Source organism: Schistocerca cancellata, chromosome 1 (assembly GCF_023864275.1).
Source record: "Schistocerca cancellata isolate TAMUIC-IGC-003103 chromosome 1, iqSchCanc2.1, whole genome shotgun sequence".
In the NCBI taxonomy this organism is placed as follows: Eukaryota; Metazoa; Arthropoda; class Insecta; order Orthoptera; family Acrididae; genus Schistocerca; species Schistocerca cancellata.
This window is the reverse complement of record NC_064626.1, coordinates 660,142,362-660,162,262: the sequence shown is the minus strand read 5'-3', so window position 1 is coordinate 660,162,262 and position 19,901 is coordinate 660,142,362. Positions and strand designations below refer to the sequence as shown.

At 41.3% G+C, this 19,901-nt stretch overlaps 1 protein-coding gene across 4 annotated transcripts in view; it reads left to right on the top strand.

Annotated features, from left to right (window-relative positions):
• LOC126183647 (long-chain fatty acid transport protein 1-like) overlaps positions 1-18,321 on the top strand; it is a 388,944-nt gene extending 370,623 nt beyond the window's left edge. For all 4 annotated transcript variants that reach the window (XM_049925802.1, XM_049925794.1, XM_049925808.1 and 1 more), the window contains exon 12: positions 16,580-18,321. In XM_049925802.1, coding sequence (XP_049781759.1) covers positions 16,580-16,734 — 155 coding nt within the window. In that variant the 3' untranslated portion in view covers positions 16,735-18,321. The remainder of the gene's footprint in view (positions 1-16,579) is intronic.
• Positions 18,322-19,901: the final 1,580 nt, after the last annotated feature.

The window sequence follows — 19,901 nt, the reverse complement described above, 5'->3', positions numbered from 1 at the left end:
CTACTGATAAACTGAAGTCTGAAGTCTGCTATCTGCTTTACCCACAACTGACCCTACATGACCATTCCATCTAACAACCTCTGAAAATGTTACATCCAGGTATTTGTGTCAGTTGACAAATTCCAACTTTGACACATTGATATCATTGTCACAGGATATCAATTTTTTAAAATACATTTTACATTTTTGAACACCTATAGCAAGTTGCCACTTTTGTGCAGTTTCTTTCGGACTGTACTTCAGTGTAGATACCTACATCATTTGTGAAAGGTCTAAGGGTACTATCAGTGTTGTCTGCAAAATGAATAGCAAGGGACCCAACACACTTTCCTGAGATACATCCAAAGTTCTCTCTATATCTGTCGATGACACTCTATCTGAGATAGCTTGCTACACTGTCCCTACAAAGAAATCCTCAATCCAGTGACAAATTTTGGTTTTGATTCTTCAGTTTCTCTGGGCGTATTTGTTGCTTGAACATTCCACGGGTCCCCCCTGCGGGTCCGGGGTAAGAATAGGCCCGAGGTATTCCTGCCTGTCGTAAGAGGCGACTAAAAGGACTTTCAACCATTTCGGCCTTCCATGTGATGGTCCCCCTTGGGGTTTGACCTCCATTTTTCTAAATTCTACAGAAGTATGAGCCTTTTGGGGAAGGACGCCTTACATGGTGTATCACTGGTCCTCAGTGCACTAAGACCTTGGCACTCAGCATTGTAACGGCGTTGTAACCACACCCACTATTCCTCAAATTGGGCCTAAACGCCTGATGGGTTGCACAAGTTACGCCCATAGTGCGTCCCCATCTGCACCTACGATCATGATGGACTTTCCATGGCACCCAAAATCCAGTACGGTAGCCAGCCCGTTGTGGTGGGGTCGTCATGTACCCTCTAGGTTGTAGCCCCCTGACAACACAGGGATCGTACTGCCGATACCTGAGCTGCCCCCTCCCCACGTCAGCCAAGGAGTAGATGCCCATCTCCTTGGGGCATCAGGACTCCCGGCAACGGTCATCCTGCCAGGTGGCCCTTGCTGAGGCTGGGTGGCGCCTGTGGGGAGAGCCCCTGGTCAGAGTGGGTGGTATCAGGGCGGACGTTTCGCAGATGAAACGTCAACATGTATCAGGTCGATCTGCAGCCGAGTCTTTTAAAAAGAAAGGTACTGTCTCTGGTTCTGGTTCTCCTGCCCTTTCCCCCTTGGCCACTCCCTAGGAGGAAGGACAGGTCCGCCGGCTTGGGGCGAAGTACTTCCCCCGTTATTTAGTCTGTTCTTGGACCGATGGGGGGACGTTCGCCACCTCCAAGCCCATGTTCTTTGTCCAGCACATCGAGGACATCTTCGGGGAAATCGAGGCTCTCAGCAAAATGCGTTCGAGGTCCGTTCTTATAAAGACCACCTCCGCCACACAGTCGGCGGCGCTCCAGGCATGCGACCGACTAGGGGACATCCCAGTGTCCATTGTCCTGCATCTGGCACTGAATAGGATGCAGGGGGTTATTTTTCATCGGGACCTCCTGCTGCAATCTGATGAGGAGCTCAGGGCCAACCTGGAGTGCCGAGGCGTGCATTTCATCCGGCGAGTCCAGCGCGGGCCCAAAGACCATCGCATCGACACCGGGGCCTTTATCCTCGCCTTCGAGGGGGACGTTCTCCCGGAGAAGGTAAAAGTGATGTGCTACCGGTGCGACGTGCGACCTTACATCCCACCTCCTATGCGCTGCTTTCGGTGTTTGCGCTTTGGGCACATGTCGTCACGGTGTGAGGCTGAGCCCCTTTGTGGTGATTGTGGACGTCCTCTTTGTGAGGAACATACATGCACCCCACCACCTCGGTGCGTCAATTGTCCTGGCATACACTTGCCTAGATCTTTAGACTGCCCCGCATATCAGATGGAGAAGAAGATTCAAGAATTAAAAACTTTGGATCGTCTCTCTTATTCTGAGGCCAGGAAGAAGTATGACCGCCTCCATCCCGTGACGTTGACAACTTCGTTTGCCTCAGTCGTGTCCACTCCTTCCACAGTATCCTCACCCCTATCCTGTCCCCCCTCCACCTCCTCACCCCATCCGGGGTCTATGCCTCCGCCTCCCAAATCCCTCCCTTCCAAATCCTCCTCCCTCGCAGCCCCTGCCCCCTCTGTCCCAGGGGCCACCCTTCCTCCTCCCCCCCTCCACCGCCTGAGAAGTGATCCTCTTCTCAGGCGTCCATCGGGGAAACGTTCCGGACCCCGGCTTCCGAGGTCCGGTGTTCCAAAACGGACCCCGCGCGTGAGGACCTTCTCCGGGTCCAGCCCACCATCCCTGTGCCTCATCGGACTTCCAAGAAGGCCTCAAAGAAGAAGTCTTTATCCCCCCTCTGCACCCCGGCATGTTTCGACTGACGCTCCATCCGTTAGTCGCTGCTCCCGGCCGTCCTCAGTTTCACCGGGACGCTCTGCTGCCAGGCACTCAGCTGGCCTCTCATCGACGAATGATGCTGCCTCTCCTGCGCAACCCGGGAAAGCGGCCGCAGCTGGCGACAACTTGATGGAACAGGATCCGCCTCCCGCCGGTTGTAGCGTTGTTCCCTCGAAACCTGGCCCTCCGCGGCCGTCGAGGTGACCAGCTCTTCACCCGTTTCATTCCCCCTTTTTTCTGACTAGCGATGGCTTTGTTACATTGGAACATTAGAGGTATTCGATCTAATCGGGAGGAATTACAACTGCTCCTTCGCCTGCACTGTCCGCTTGTCCTTGGTCTCCAGGAAACCAAGTTGCGCCCAACTGACCGTATTGCTTTTACCCACTATACCTCAGCGGTTTGACCTCACCCCTGTGGACGGTATTCCAGCTCATGGTGGGGTCATGTTGCTCGTTCGGGATGATGTCTATTACCATCCCATCCCATTGACCACCCCACTCCAAGCAATAGCTGTCCGTATTACTCTTTCTGCCTTTACTTTTTCTGTTTGTACCGTCTACACTCCATCGTCATCTGCAGTTAGTCGGTCTGACATGATGCACCTGATTGTTTAGCTTCCTCCACCGTTTTTATTGTTTGGCGACTTCAATGCCCATCATCCCCTTTGGGGCTCTCCTGCATCCTGTCAGAGAGGCTCCCTCTTGGCGGATGTCTTCAACCATCTCAATCTTGTCTGCCTCAATACTGGCGCCCCGACTTTCCTCTCGGACTCCACTCATACCTACTCCCACTTGGACCTCTCGATCTGTTCTACCACTTTTGCCCGTCGGTTCGTGTGGTATGTCTTTCTGACACCTATTCGAGCGACCACTTCCCCTGTGTTGTTCGTCTCCTGCACCACACCCCTTCCACACGTCCTTCGAGCTGGAACATACCGAAGGCTGACTGGGGACTTTACTCCTCCCTGGCGACCTTTCCAGACCACGATTTTCTCAGTTGTGACAGTCAGGTCGAATACCTCATGGCTGTTATCAGCAATGCTGCCGAACGTTCCATTCCTCATACTACCTCTTCTTCATGTCGCGTTTCCGTCCCCTGGTGGAATGAGGCTTGTAGAGATGCTATCCATGCTCGACGACGTGCTTTACGCACCTTTCGCCGCCATCCTACGTTGGCGAATTGTATTGGATACAAACGACTCCGAGCGCAATGCCGTAGAGTCATCAAAGACAGCAAAAAAGCTTGTTGGGCCTCTTTCACCAGCTCCTTTAACAGTTTTACTACCTCTTCTGTCGTCTGGGGTGGCCTGCACCGGCTGTCTGGCATTAAGGCCCACTCCTCGGTACCTGGCCTGACTTCAGGTAATGAGGTCCTTGTTGATCCTGTGGATGTCTCTAACGCCTTCGGCCGCTTTTTTGTGGAGGTTTCAAGCTCCACCCATTACCACCCTGCCTTCCTTCCCAGGAAAGAGGCAGAAGAGGCTCAGCAACCTTCCTTCCACTCGCTGAATCTGGAAACTTATAATGCCCCCTTTACTATGCGGGAACTCGAATGTGCACTTGCACTGTCCCAGTCCTCTGCTCTGGTGCCAGATGCCATTCACGTTCAGATGCTGGCACACCTTTCTCCGGCAGGCAAAAGCTTCCTTCTTCGTACCTACAATCGCGTCTGGACCGAAGGTCAAGTCCCCGTGCGTTGGCATGATGCCGTCATTGTTCCTATACCCAAACCCGGGAAGGATAGACACCTTCCTTCTAGTTACCGTCCCATTTCTCTTACAAGCTGTGTCTGTAAGGTGATGGAGTGCATGGTTAATGCTCGGTTAGTTTGGATTCTTGAATCTCGACGGCTACTTACCAATGTTCAATGCGGCTTTCGTCACTGCCGCTCCGTTGTTGACCACCTTGTGACCTTGTCGACATTCATCATGACCAACTTTTTGCGAAAGCGCCAAACGGTAGCCGTGTTCTTCGATTTGGAGAAGGCTTATGATACTTGTTGGAGAGGAGGTATCCTCCGCACTATGCACAGGTTGGGTCTACGCGGTCGCCTGCCCCTTTTTATTGATTCCTTTTTAACAGATCGAAAGTTTAGGGTACGTGTGGGTTCCGTATTGTCAGACGTCTTCCTCCAGGAGAACGGAGTGCCTCAGGGCTCCGTCTTGAGCGTAGCCCTTTTTGCCATAGCGATCAATCCAATTATGGATTGCATTCCACCTAATGTCTCAGGCTCTCTTTTTGTCGATGACTTCGCGATCTACTGCAGTGCCCAGAGAACATGCCTCCTGGAGCGCTGCCTTCAGCATTGTCTAGACAGCCTATACTCATGGAGTGTGGCATATGGCTTCCGGTTCTCTGAAGAGAAGACAGTTTGCATCAACTTCTGGTGATATAAAGTGTTCCTTCCACCATCCTTACATCTCGGTCCCGTTCTCCCATTCGTGGAAACAACTAAGTTTCTAGGGCTCACACTGGACAGGAAACTTTGTTGGTCTCCGCATATCTCTTATTTGGCTGCCCGTTGTACACGTTCCCTTAATGTCCTCAGAGTTCTTAGTGGTTCATCTTGGGGAGCGGATCGCACTGTCCTGCTTCGCTTGTATCAGTCCATAGTCCGACCGAAGCTGGATTATGGAAGCCTCGTCTACTCGTCTGCTCGGCCATCCCTCTTATGCCGTCTCAACGCCATCCACCATTGGGGGTTACGTCTTGCAACCGGAGCATTCTACACTAGTCCTGTCGAGAGTCTTTATGCTGAAGCTGCCGAATTACCATTGACCTACCGGTGCGACGTACTGCTTTGTCAGTATGCCTGCCGGCTGTTGTCAATGCCTGACCACCCCTCTTTTCAGTCCTTCTTCGCCGATTCTCTCAACCGTCAGTATGGGTTGTATGTGTCTGCCCTGCTGCCCCCTGGAGTCTGCTTTCATCGCCTGCTTCGACAATTGGATTTTGCCCTCCCTACCACCTTCAGAGAGGGTGAGAGCCCGACACCACCTTGGCTCCAGGCTCCGGTTCATATTTATCTCAACCTCAGCTCGCTCCCGAAGGAGGGTACTCCGGCTGCAGTGTATTGCTCACGGTTTGTCGAACTTCATGCGTGACTTGCCAGTCACACCTTTATTTACACTGATGGCTCCAAAACTGATGATGGTGTCGGCTGTGCCTTTGTCGTCGGGGCCGTCACCTTTAAATACCGGCTCCTCGACCAGTGTTCCAGCTTTACGACCGAGCTTTTTGCTCTCCATCAGGCCGTTCAGTATGCCCACTGCCACCGCCATTCATCATATGTACTCTGCTCTGATTCACTCAGTGCTCTTCAGAGCCTTGGAGCTCCATATGCGGTCCATCCCTTGGTGCAACGGATCCAGCAGTCCCTCCATTCTTTTGCTGATGATGGCTCTCCTGTCAGCTTTCTGTGGGTTCCCGGCCATGTAGGAGTGCCTGGGAATGAGGCTGCTGATACTGCAGCCAAGGCTGCAGTCCTCCTGCCTCGGCCAGCCTCCCATTGTGTCCCGTCATCTGACATTAGTGGGGTTGTTTGTAAGAGGCTTGTGTCCTTGTGGTGGGATACTTGGTCCTCACGTCAAGGAAACAAGCTCCGGGCAGTAAAACCGTTCCCAACTGCTTGGACAACCTCCTCCCGACCATCTCGGCAAGAAGAGGTCCTTCTGACCAGGTTGCGGATTGGGCATTGCCGGTTTAGCCACCGCTACCTGCTCTCCAGTGACCCAGCCCCGCAGTGCCCTTGTGGTCATGCATTAACAGTGCACCATGTTTTATTGTCGTGTCCCCATTTTAGTCAATCTCGTGTTGTCCTGTCTCTGCCATCTACTTTACAGGATATTTTAGCTGATGACACTCAAGCAGCTGCTCGTGTTCTTCGTTTTATTACTTTGACTAGCTTGTCCAAAGACATCTAACCCTTTCACTTATTTTATCTGCATCTTTGTAAGAACTTTCTGGTGTCCCCCCCCCCCCCTTGAGTTTTACTAGATTCTATGTGCTCTAACAATTGTGACTGTGCGCTAATGACCTCAGTAGTTGAGCGCCCTTAAACCCAAAAAAAAAAAAAGAAGTCCACGGGTGTACTGCCGGTTCATAGTGTCCAATGGGCATAATATTTTGACGATCAGACATATCGCCATTGTCAGGTGCGCTGAAAAACTGAGCTCCTGAGGGCGGGCAGTGATTTAAATCCCCTCCCCCCCGCGGGCCGCTCCCTTCGCCGTCCACGCCCGCATGCCAGAAACCGCGAAGACGTGGGCGTCGGAATCTGTCATAGTGTCGATGCGCTTGCTACGTCCAACCTGGTCGCCAGTTCGTACTTCTTGCTATGACAGATTCCGACACCCACATCTTCGCGACCACCGGCATGCGGGCGTGGATGGTGAAGAGAGCGGCCCACGGGGGGAGGGGATTTAAATCGGCCGCCCACCCTCAGGAGCTCAGTTTGTCAGCGCACCTGATTTTGGCAACATGTCTTATCCCCGAAATATTGTGCCCGTTGGACACTATGAACCGGCAGTATACCCATGGACTGTTCGAGTAAATTTTGCTTGATACCCTGTGCAACTGTACATTTGATAATAAGCATTGGTGTGGTACTGAGTCAAATGCATTCACAAATATAGAAGTACTGCATCTAACTGACTGCGTTGATCCATGGCATTCAGTATGTCATGTGAGAAAAGTGCAAGTTACATCACACATGATTGATGTTTCTGAAATCCATGTTGGTTGGCATAGAGGAGGTCATTTTGTTTGTGATACTTCATTTTTGTTTGAGTTCAGAATATGTTCTAAGATTCTGCAAGTGGATCTCAAGGATATTGGGTGGTAGTTCTTGGGTTACTTCTGCTACCCTTCTCATACAAAGGTGTGACCTGTGCTTTTTTCCAGCTACAGGGCACCTTTGTTTGTTCAAAGGATTTATGATAGATTATAGTTAACAGAGTGGGGAACTAAGGTGCAAGTGGGTATAGAATCTGATAGGGATTTCATGGGACTCTGGGGCTTGGTTCAGTTTTAATGATTTCAGATGTTGTCAATGCCACTGACTCTAATATATATTTCAATCCTCCTTTCAGTGATATGAGAATTAAATTTGGCAATGCTCCTGCATTTTTCTTTATAAAGGATCATTTTAAAACAGAGTTAAGCATTTCTGCTTTTGTTGTGCTATCCATAATTTCAATTCTGCCACTAACATCTTTTACACATGACCAGACTTTCTTTCAGTTTTGAGAAAGATCATTCAAGACTATTCTGCTATGGTAATCATTAAAAGTTTCACATATTGCTCTCTTGACAGCCAAATACGTTTCACTCAATATCTCTCTACCTATACTCCTGCATTTTGTTTTATACCAATTCTTTGCCATCATGAACTGTTGCACTGGTTACATATCTAGCCAGTGCATCATCAACTGTTCTTTTACACTTCAGCCATAGTTCATCTACATACTCCTCTCCTGAGCTAAAAGTTTCACGTTCTTCATTGAGATATGACACTACAACTTCTTTGTCTAGTTTACTGTGCATACAGATCTCCCTGCTTGTTGTAGCTGGCCTGTGTACTTCGATATTCATTGTTGCTATAGCTGCCTTGTGGTCACAAATACCGGTTTCGATGTGGACTTCCTAAAAGAGGTCTGGTCTATTTGTTGCCATTAGACCCAACACATTTCCATCATGAGTGGGGTTCTGAACTGTGTGTCCAAATAATTTTCACAGGATGTCTTAGCATGCCCACTGTTAAATAAATCCTCTAATTATCCCAATTGGTAGTTAAATGGTTAAAGTCTCCTCTGATAACTACAATATGGTTAAGGAATTTTCATACAAGTGAACTGAGGTTTTTTGGGTTACATAAGGAAGCAAGTCTGGCAGTTGTTAGAAGGATCCCCTTACAATTTTTGATCACCCTAGACATTGAGTCATGTCCAAACAAGCTCACGTGCAACTCCAATTTCTGTCTTGGTTGGTGTGAGTTCCTTGTCTACTTTGACAAATTCAACATCTACACTTCCCAATCTTTCTCCACTTGCTTGAATTTTCCCCAAAATTCTCACTACTGTCAATTTCAGGTTGTAACCAACTTTCTGTACCTGGTACTATGTTAGTTTCACAACCTTTCAGGAGTGCTTCAAACTTTAGCACTTCAATGTGAATGCTTCAGCAGTTAATCACTAGGAGCATATGTCTTTGGATATTACACTGATACTCTTGGGTTTCATGCTGCTGTTGTTATCTAGACTGGATGGAGAGTTGTTGCAACTAGCAGAGAGAATTACTAGATTATAGTTAGATAAGAGGCTAACTCAGCCAGAAACTCAGTATAGAATCTGATAGGGAGTCCACCAGGCCCTGGTGCTTTGTTCAACTTTAATGATTTCAGCTGTTTCTCAACACCACTGACACTAATACTTATTTCATTCAACTTTTCAGTGGTACATGGATTAAATTGATGCTGGGTTTTCCTTTGTAAAGGAACATTTTAAAACAGAGTTAAGGATTTCAGATTTTGCTTTGCTACCATCAATTTCAGGTCCTGTCTCATTCGCTAGGGACTGGACACTAACTTTGGTGCCACTAACAGCATTTTCGTATAACCAGAATTTCTTTGGGTTTTGTAAAATATTGTTTGACAATATTCTGCTACGGTAGTCGCTGAAGTCACCACACATTGCTGTCTTGACAACGAAACATGTTTCACTCAGCATCTCTCGTATTCATTCAGCATATCTCGTTCCTGTCACATATCTTTTAATAATGATATGCCTTTTCTGTTTAGGTGCTCAATTATTCTGTGACATAAGGAACCTTTTGGAGAGTATAAAGAATGGTTTGTAACTTTGTCTATGTCTTTAACAGTATCTGACTTGAAAATTTCCCTTTCACTCGTCATCATTACTGCAGTTTTCCCATACTGGTTAACTATTGTTACTCCATTTCTACCAAAGGTTACTCTGTTGCCTTTCTTGGCTATTTCACTTACAGATAACAAGTTAGTTGCAACATATTTTACATAGTAAACATCATGTGCCATAACACTTTCTGGTTCTCTGTTTAAAATTCCATTGCGATAAACTTTCCCAGCAAGCTGACATTGTAACTTGGAACCATCCACAGTAGATATATCCATATGTGTCTTAATAGTAACATCATAGAACATCCATTCTGGTTAGCCTTTACTCATTACTGCAAAAGAGTAATAAATAGTAACACCATAAAATATTAATTTTGGTTAGCTTTTACTCATTACTGCAAAAGAGTAATAAATGGACAGTGCCTTACTTTGATTAGCAGTTCTCTTCCTGGGCAATTTGCTTCATATCTTCTTTTGTTTGTACTTGACCATGAGTTGCATTGGATATGGTATGACCCATTTGCTGACCATTGTTACACTTGAGTGGCTTCTCATTTTCTTCATAGAATAAAGTGCTGTATCTGTTTCCTTCTTCAAAGTAAGGCATATTGACATAATTTTTATGCTTGCAGGCTCTTTGCTTTTACATTGTCTCCCATAATTGGTATGTCTGAGCTTTCTAACTCCATATTCATGCCTCAACATGTGCAAGCCGCCATCATCTGTGGATCAGACTACGGTAACTTCCAAAAATTTTTTAAATTATAGTGGCAGGCATCAGAAAGGTTTCAAAAATATACCTGTTTTCTTGTCAACACACAATGAAATCAAGGAACAATTAGTTCTGAATGAGAATACAATAGCCAAACTGCCTAAAATGCGCAAGTCAAGTTTAAAAGGTGTGGTACATTCTTCACAGCATTCAAAAATGTTTGAAGATACACCCTATATCATGATGCACATGAGTACTGACACAATCAGTGTAACGTTATGTGAAAACAACATGAACAGTAGAATGTTAGAACCTTGAGTTAGATTTGTCTGGCTAATGCAGTCTCCCACAAATGAAAAATTCCTAAGTTGGCTTACCCATGTAAATAATTGTCCAAACTGCACTGATTTTTTTTCTTTTTTTCACTTAGTTGAATATGTGACAACTTCTTCAGTGGCATGCCAAAGAAGAATGCTGCACATCAATTTATCTTAGTCAAAGTTGTAGAGCACCAACGAAGCACATCTTCTGTTTGTGACAGCTACCACTGCACGTTCACTGCGAAGAACAGCAATAACATTTTTGTGCCATTGTTGGTGAATCTGTTTCAAATCATTAGGGACATAAGGAGACCATGATATTTCATAGTTTCAGTGAACGGTGGAATGTCACTTTGGGGAGTGAAAATATTGTTATCCATTCGGTTCCTACAATGATTCATCAGTCTTGGCAAAATACTTGATGGAAACTCTTCAATCCAATACTTGTCATTGGCTGGTTCATAGAGAGAAGATATGTTGCGGTTATGAGAAGAAAAGACATTGGGGATCTGTTTATGGAGTATATGGGGGGAATATTTTCTGCACAACTACTTTGCCAGAGGCTTTACAGTTGTGAGATCAGTTGAAGGTTGAGATTTCTGTGTGATTATCTGCTTCTGTATCTCATCTGCAGAGTAGTGGATGACACTCTTCATCCTTTTGTACATAGATACAATAATATTTGACATTGTGCCAATGCCTTGATTCTTTTATATGTCTGACTTAAGACTTGGTTGAGAGTATCTGATGCTTAGTCATTAGCACACCAAGGAAGGTTGTGATATAGCTTAGTTGTCTTAATCACTGCATCACCTTGCTCAAGGATCATAAGTACTGTGTAGAAATATATAGCTTCTCACGCTGTAGGAAATGCATTAAACATAAATAAAGAATTGACAGAAGCATTACAAACTGATTCAGATACAGTTAACAGTTCTTTTGTTATTATGTTGGTGAAACAGGTAAATTTCTTAGACTGACTTCTTCAGTGCATTGCTGTTTACAGGAATTAGAATATGCATCAATTTGTTTGGTTTACAGTTTTCTGAAGCGTACAGTTTTATATTTCTGAACATTCAAAGCAAGTTTCCAATCTTTGCACCATCATATCAAGATCTTGAGCAACAGTTCCTTTACCTGTTCCTGCACAGAGAAAAGTGTTTAAAGTTCCTGCAGAAGATATACACTGAGGTGACAAAAGTCATGGGGTACCTACTAATTTCATGTCAGACCCCTGTTTGCTCAGCATAGTGCAGCAACCTCATGTGGCATGGACTACACAAGTCACTGGGAGTCCTCTGCAGAAATATGCTGTCTCTGTAGTTGTCCATAATTGCAAAAGCGTTGCCGGTGTAGCATTTTGAGTATGAACTGAGCTCTCAATTATGTCCTATAAATGTGTGTGGGCAAATTATTCACTCAAGTTGTCCAGAATGTGCTACAAACACAGGTACTGCAGGTGATGTCAGGCTATTAGCAGAGGCACTCGCATTGGTCATTGGCTGCCATAGTCCATTAACAACAAATTTCTCTGCACTGTCCTAATAGATACATTCGTCATACATCCCACATCAGTTTTTGCAGTTATTTCACACAGCATTGATTCTGACAGCACCAACACCTCTACACTAACACTGTTATTCTCGGTTCTTAAGTGAAGGCTGCTGGCCGCTGTGCTGTGTGTGGTGAGAGGTAATGCACTCTTGACACTGTGGATCTTGGAGTTTTGAATTCCCCAACAATTTTCAAAATGAAATGTCCCATGCATCTAGCTCCAACTACCAGACTGCTTCATAGTCTGTTAATTCCCATCATGCAGCCATAATAACATTGAACACTTTTGCACATGAAACTGAGTACAAATGAAGCTCCACAAATGCACTGCCCTGTTGTTCAGTTTCAACAGCCTGACATTATACTATACAACGAGAGCATTTGCCAGATTGCATCATGTCTGAAGTGTTTCAATCTACAGATCCTCCTAAAAAAATTCACACTTCCTCCACCCCTTCCTCTACTAAGCCCTATTTAATAGTACCTGCTATTTCATATCATCTTATAGTAAAAAAGTTAATTTACTTTAGTTATAACTCATTCTAATAAGGATAGTCTAGGTGAAATATCAGCCAAATTGGAACTCCTGAGATTGAAGATCTTAACATATTTTAGTTGTTCTATGTCCACTATGTAATTAATATGGAACAACTGCAAATACTCATATTTTTTCCTTTCCATTTATTTTCACACCATCATATGATACTAGCTACCAAGACCGTCATATGATACTAGACACTAAGCTATGTAAAATTCATTTGTCACATTAAGTTGAATTGAATTGAATTGAATTTATTTGATCCTGTAAGATTACATTGTGTACAGTAAATGTACGTGTAATATAGGATATGTCAAAGTATTAACATTCTTTATCACTTATTTTTCTATACCTTTAGCTTACATTTTTACATCACTGATAATGAGTAACAATATATACAAATTTAATGGCATAAGTATTCTGCAACACTGTAAAACTCTTTTTCAATGAGATAGTCTTTAAGTTTCTTTGGAAAGTCATTGTGAAGTACACTATCTTGCAGGTTTTTGGGCAGACTTCTTAGTAGTCTGATACCAGAGTACTGGGGTCCTTTTTCTAGCATTGCGAGTTGGTGGGGTATGCTCCATACTTCATTCTTCCTTCTTGTATTGTGGGTGTGTACACTAGCATTTGTAATCCAGTCCTCACTACCTTTTGTGATGTACATTATTGTTTTGTATATATACAACGATGAAAAAGTTAAGATACCTAAATTCTTGAAACAGTTTCTGCACGTTTCAGAGGTCTTTCTTCTTAAAATGGTCCTAATTGCTTTTTTTTTGTAATGTGAACACTCGTTTTGTCTCTTGTTTGTTTGAGTTTCCCCACACAGTCACTCCATACCGTAAGTATGGTTCGAAAAGTCCAAGATACACTGTACACAGAAGGTTCTTGTCTGAATACTGTGATAGCTGCATCATTAAGAATATGACAGAGCTCAGTTTCTTACAGACATTATTAATATGTTTTTTCCATTTCAGTTCATTATCCACAAGAATACCTAAGAATCGAGCAGATTCTACTTCTTCCAGCCTTGTTCCATCAACCTCTAAATCCATGTCTACAGCCTTTTCCTTGTTTTTAAACACTGCATACATAGTCTTTTTTAGATTTATAACCAGTTCATTGTCCAACAGCCATTGAGCTGCTGTGACATTTGCAGATATGTATGCTCTCCTCTCAAGCTGTTCCATATTTTGATCACTATTTAGTATTGTCATGTCATCAGTATACAATATTTTCTTTTCTTCCTCCTCAATGCCTAAATCATTGACAAATACATTAAATAACAATGGCCCCATTACCGAACCCTGCGGCACTCCATATTTGATGAATTTGGTTTCCGATTGGTATGAGTTTCCTAATGATACATACCGCTTGCGGTTGCACAAGTACGATTTTATCCATTCACCTGATTGCCCCCGAATGCCATAGTTGCTTAATTTTTGTATCAGCATTTCATGGTCAATGGTGTCAAATGCCTTTGAAAGATCCAGAAACATTGCAGAGACAACCTTTTTCTCATCTAAGGACTATAAAATGTATTCGGTTAGACTGACAATTGCTGATTCTGTAGATTTACCCTTTGTGAAACCATGTTGTGAGGGTATGAGAATGTTGTGTTTGTCCAAATAGTTAACTAATCTGGTATACATAAGCATTTCTAGGATTTTTGAGAAACCTGATATCAGTGAAACTGGTCTGTAGTTGTTGGGATCATCCTTACACCCTTTCTTGTACACTGGCACTACCTTTGTTGTCTTCAGTTTTTCTGGAAAAATTGCATCTCTGAAAGAACAGTTTGCTATGTTCAGCAGTGGTGTTATTATCTCCTCACATACCAGCTTTATTACATGATTTGATATTTCATAATCACCAGCTGATTTCTTGGACTTCAGTTTCTGTATAGTTTTCCGCAATTCATCTTCTGTGACTGGTCTTAAGAACATAGTACTGCATGATCTTTTTGGTACCTTAATACCCTTCTGTTTTTGACTATTTCTTTCCAATTTTAAGTTTTGTACTACTCTGATATAGTTATTATTCAGTATGTTTGCTATTTCCATACCATCTGTGACCACTGTGTTGTCTATTTTAATTGACCTAATACCTTCTTCTTTGTTTGACCCATCTTTTTCCTTTCTTTCAGCATTGATTGCATTCCAGGCTGCCTTTGCCTTGTTTTTTGAGTTCACTGTAGTGGTGTCAATTGCTCTTGCTTTGGCTTCTCTTATTATTTTTCTATACTTCTTTTTTAACATTTTATAGTTTTCAGCTTCGCCCATCCATCTCACATCCTGAAGCTTCCTTCGCTGTTCTAGTATTTCACTGGTAATCCACTGTGTTTGATCGTGCTGCCTTTCTTGTCTCTTTACTTTGGGAAATGCTACATTAAAATGGTACTTAATTGTTGAAATAAATGCATCATATTTTTCATTTACACTCTGGGCCTGTAGGGTTTCATTCCAGGTTTCCTTACTTAACATTCTTCTAAAGATGTTAATATTTTGTTCACTGATGATCCTAATTTCTTTGGTTGTTTGTTTTGGTTCTGATACTGTGTCATTACTTCTGAAAAAGCTGATTAGTTGTCCATGATGATCAGATATTTCTGTCTGAACTACATGTGACTCATAGTTACACATATTAGTAATTATGTTGTCAATAACTGTCTCACTTTGTGAAGTCACTCTTGTTGGTGCAGTTACTGTCACTTTCATGTTATGCTGTATTAACACTTCTTCAAAATCCTGTCTTATTTTTGTGTCTTTTCCTATGTCAATGTTGAAGTCTCCACATATAATAAGATTTCTCTTCATATTCATTCTCAGTAAGCAAGCAATTTTTTTTAGAAAGATGCTAATATTGCCACATGGTGACCTGTACACACAAAACACTCTAAAATCCTCTGCCACTATACCAGTAACTTCAAAGTCTTTTTCTCTAGCTATGGGTAATGTAGCAGCTTCACTGTTCACATTCTTTGATAGAGTACCTGTTTTAATATATATACAAACGCCACCACCCTTATATTTAGATCTGCAGAAGTAACTAGCTAGTTTGTAGTCCTTTATTGCAACATTATGTATTTTACTTTCAGTTAGTCCATGTTCACTTATGCATAACATGTCTGGTCTTACTTCACTCAGGAGTACTTCTGCTTCTAATTTTTTGTTACCAAAGTATTGAATATTTTGATGAAGTACTTTTATGTAATTTTTCTTTTGTTGGTTTACATGTTGTGAGCTGTATTCTGGGGCAAATTCTTTAGTATCGTCTTTTTTTTTTTGTATGGTGCTTATATTTTTCTTTCCCAGCTGGAGTGTATGATTTTTCACCCCCTTCAGGCCATATTAGTTTCCCTTGCATCTAATGATTTTGCAGACATCTGGCAAACATTCTGCTGAACGTTACAGACCCCAGTCTATTCAAATGCAAGCCATCCTTCGCTAGTGAGTTTTCACATAGGAATTTGTTTGGGTCTATAAAAATTGCCCCAAGACGATCACATTGTTCTTTAAGAGCACAGTTTATTTTGGCGGTATATTTTTCTTTCACCAACCTTCTGTTTATGATTCCGCTAAGTATCAGACGAGATCCTGCATACATATTTCTTGCAGAACGAATCATGTTTCTTGTTTCGCTTGCCATTTCTTCCTCACTGCTGCTCCTTAACGAATTCGTTCCAACATGTATAAACACCCCATTATAGTTATGTTTGGTTTCAGAATCTGGTTCTGTAGTATTTTGTCTTGCATTTACCATATTTTTAAAATGTTTACCGAGTTGATGCATTCTAATTCCAGGTCGTACGTCGATCTTGCAATTGGGGACAGCGATATTCTTCAGCAGCGAATCGCCAATTATTAAAAAGTCATTTTCCTTTTGTTGCGTATCTGTCGCCTTGTTTTTCCACTACTTCTATAATCTCCTTCTTCTTGCTTTCTTTAATAACTTCCCCAACTCAGTTATTTTTTAAATACAACTTTTATTATTCAATACAACCTTCTCTTCCAGTTTACAGAAGCATATTCTTATTTTTAAAAATCCGATATTTAATTCTTATGTTTGGCATAACTGTTTTACTGCCACTTACATTTTCTGTTTTTATATATTTCAATAGTTTTAAATACACATCCAAAGCTGAAGTACCTCATTCATATTAAATTCCTTTAATATTTTTCAGGTACCTATAAACTGAAGAAAAAAGATCTTCAGGATGAAGGCTTTGACCCTACAAACATCAAAGATAGATTGTATTATCTCTCTTCAAATGGGACATATGAGCTTCTCACAGAGGATGTGTTCTCACAAATAAATAATGGAAAGATAAGATTCTAGAAAACATTTCTCATTTAAAAGGTTAAACTGCATGAAGGAAAGAGAAATCAAAGTTCAGCAAACATTACCTACTACAGGATAAAGTTCCTCAAAAGCTGAATCAGAATTGCTGCTCTTACACGGAAACTGAAGTTGATACATAGTTTATTTTGTACTTTAAAATAATGTGAAAAATGTGTTAAGTGTTACAATCAACATGGACTGAGTGTAAGGTCAAGTATAAGTGTTTTATTCCTTCAGTGAAGGACAGGAACATGAATGTAAAATGACTGAAGTTATCAACATGCTACATTTGTTGTAATATATGTCAGTTTCAAGAATATATGGATTCCTATTGGTAAAAAATAATTTTTTTAAATATCTGACCGAAATATTTTTAACAGAAATCAACACCAGAAACTTATTTTACTTATCAGGTTGTTTCTCTGATGGAAACTACTGTGTTCAGAGTATAGTAAAATTCATAAACTCAGACGTATGAGGGCTTACAGTGCACATCTTAAAAGAACCGAGGCAAAACATGGTCATTAAAGACAGAATGAGGTTGGGTTTCAGACAAAGACTGAATGTTTATAACTCTATAAAGATGTAGAAGAACGGTGTTATGCAATGGATGTCTTGTAGAAGTTGAGTAAAAGCTTGTAAGTGACTTAGATCATGAGAAACATAGAATGAAACTTCTTTTGTGCAGCAGGATGTGTACTTCAACACAAGCTCATGTGAAGCTGACACTGTATTCTGTATTAGAACTCAAACTTACATCTCCGCCTTCTGTGAGCAAAACTCACATCAACTGGCAGTGAGATATCCAAACCCACTTAACAAACCAACTGTAATGTACAGTGTTCTCACAGAACGTATAAAGCTTCAGGTTAAAGTTACAGACTGGTACACAATTTTATGTACTGTATACATATTTCATTTAGGCTCAGAAGTTCGAAGAATATATAATTATTCATTTATTTTTATTTTTGTTACTGCAAACTAAAATGGCAATATGAAAATGAAAATAGCTGTATAAAGTAGAAATTATGACTGAAAAATTTGCATTCCAGAAACATTTTCTTTAAAATAATTGTCAGTCGTTTTTATAAAGGTGCAATTGCAATGTGATAAAACTGCAGAGTGTTAAGACTAGACATTAAATTTTGGTACAATATAAAACAATGCAGGAAAAATACTGAAAATAGAAAAATTTTAACCTATTATTTTGTGTAGAAATAGGCTTCACTGTGAGCTGACAATTCAACAGCATCTCTTTCACACACTAATTTTTTTCTGTCTTCTTAATGTTCCTTCTCCCCTCTGTTTGTTCCATCATTGTTCTTAATGTAATAGCATTTTTTGAGTCTTAATTAATTTATATTTTCATAACAAGCTGGAAATGAAATTTCATTAATTGCAGTGCAATTTAATTTAATGAAAGAGGTCATACCACAGTCAGAATGACATACCACTCTGAGATGTTTAATAAATAAGTACTACCCTTTTTAAAATGAGTAGAAAAATATGAAAATGTTATTTGTTATTTCCCACTGCCAATCCTGTTGATTTAACTTTATTGTTAGGAAAATGTGAACTGTTGTAACTGTTGTAACTGTCTCATTTTGTACAGTATACCTTAATATTTAGATACCAGTAATCCACAGAAATTTCTTAATGATTTGATCACAAAAGAAATTTTGTTTACAAAATTATTTTGTTTGTCAGTTTTACTATATTAACATGACTGGGTCTTCACTTTATTTTTTTATATATAAAACCATACAAATAAGCAGCATTCTGTAATCCTCAATGAAACACACAAAGCCATTTTTACTCTCCTCCTGTATGATGTGCTTCAAACAGTAGTGTCTTTAATGGAAGAATGGTTGGATTTTTTTATATTTTAGAACCTATTGACCAAAGAGAAGAAATAGTTATCAAGCTTCACTGTCATAATGGCAGCATGTTTTATGTTTTGATGTGTGCAGAAGTAGGAAGTGCCTTCCTTGGACATTACTTCTTATGTGGGCAGCATGTTGTTTATAGATGTACTTTTCTTTTCTTTGTAATTTTTATACAAAATCATGAGAAACAAAGACATGAGTTGAATAAAACTTTAAAAAATTAAGATAATGGCTTGGATATGAATATGGAATTGATCATTTTTAAGATATGGAAAAGACTGACCAATGGAAGTTCAGGAACACTGAAGAAAATTTGTAACTGAAAAGCATTTGATGTGTGATACAATACTGCTTTGTGTGCATGTAAAAACTTTAATGGTGTTCTTTTCCCCTTCTTTGTATAACGAATCTGTTGTGTTTTGTGTGTGTGTGTGTGTGTGTGTGTGTGTGTGTGTGTGTGTGTGTGTGTGTGTGTGTGTTTATTGTTTTATGAAGAAGGCACGTACTTTAAATGTGGTTACTCCCTTCAGCTGTTTTGGCACAAATGTTTCATATTTCTCTTTAAGTGTGCACATAGGTACAAATGTTATTTGCTAGTGACTTAATTTTGAGTGTAAAGAATAGAGAAAGCAGCAGTTATTTTTATAGCTTATTTTTTATTCAATAAAATGTAAACCCATTACTTCATGAGTGTATCATTATTGCTGACTATGATTATTCACAAACACTTTTTTCTGTAATAGAAGGCTACTAACTTACAGTACTCAACTATCCAGTTCAAGATTGTTTAAATGCCATATGTTATAACTGATTTGAATAAGAAGTTATTTCTATAGCAGAAATTAGTAGTAAAACAACAAAGTTATTGGCTGACGTATGGCTTATTTGTTATGTAACAAATCGGACATAAAATTTTGTAGCTATGTAATGTTTGTATGTTTAACAAGAAGGCATAAAATCGGCCTGTAATGTCGAATATCTATATGAATTTATTAAAAAAAATTATCCTCTTTTGCACAGTTTAGTTGCAATGCTCAAGCAACTAGCAGCAATAGGCAATGCAATACACTCAGGAGACTTTGAGATGGATTGCTAATAGCAACTATCCACATTGCAAGCTGCCTTGAAAACAAACCAAGGGGCCAAAAAAGGTGATGAACAAAATGATAGATGTGCATAATTTGTACTTTGTGGTTGGTTGGTTGGTTTAAAGAGGGGGGAGAGGAATATCAGTTCACCTTTAATTCACCATCAAAAACTGAATATCCTTTTTGTCAG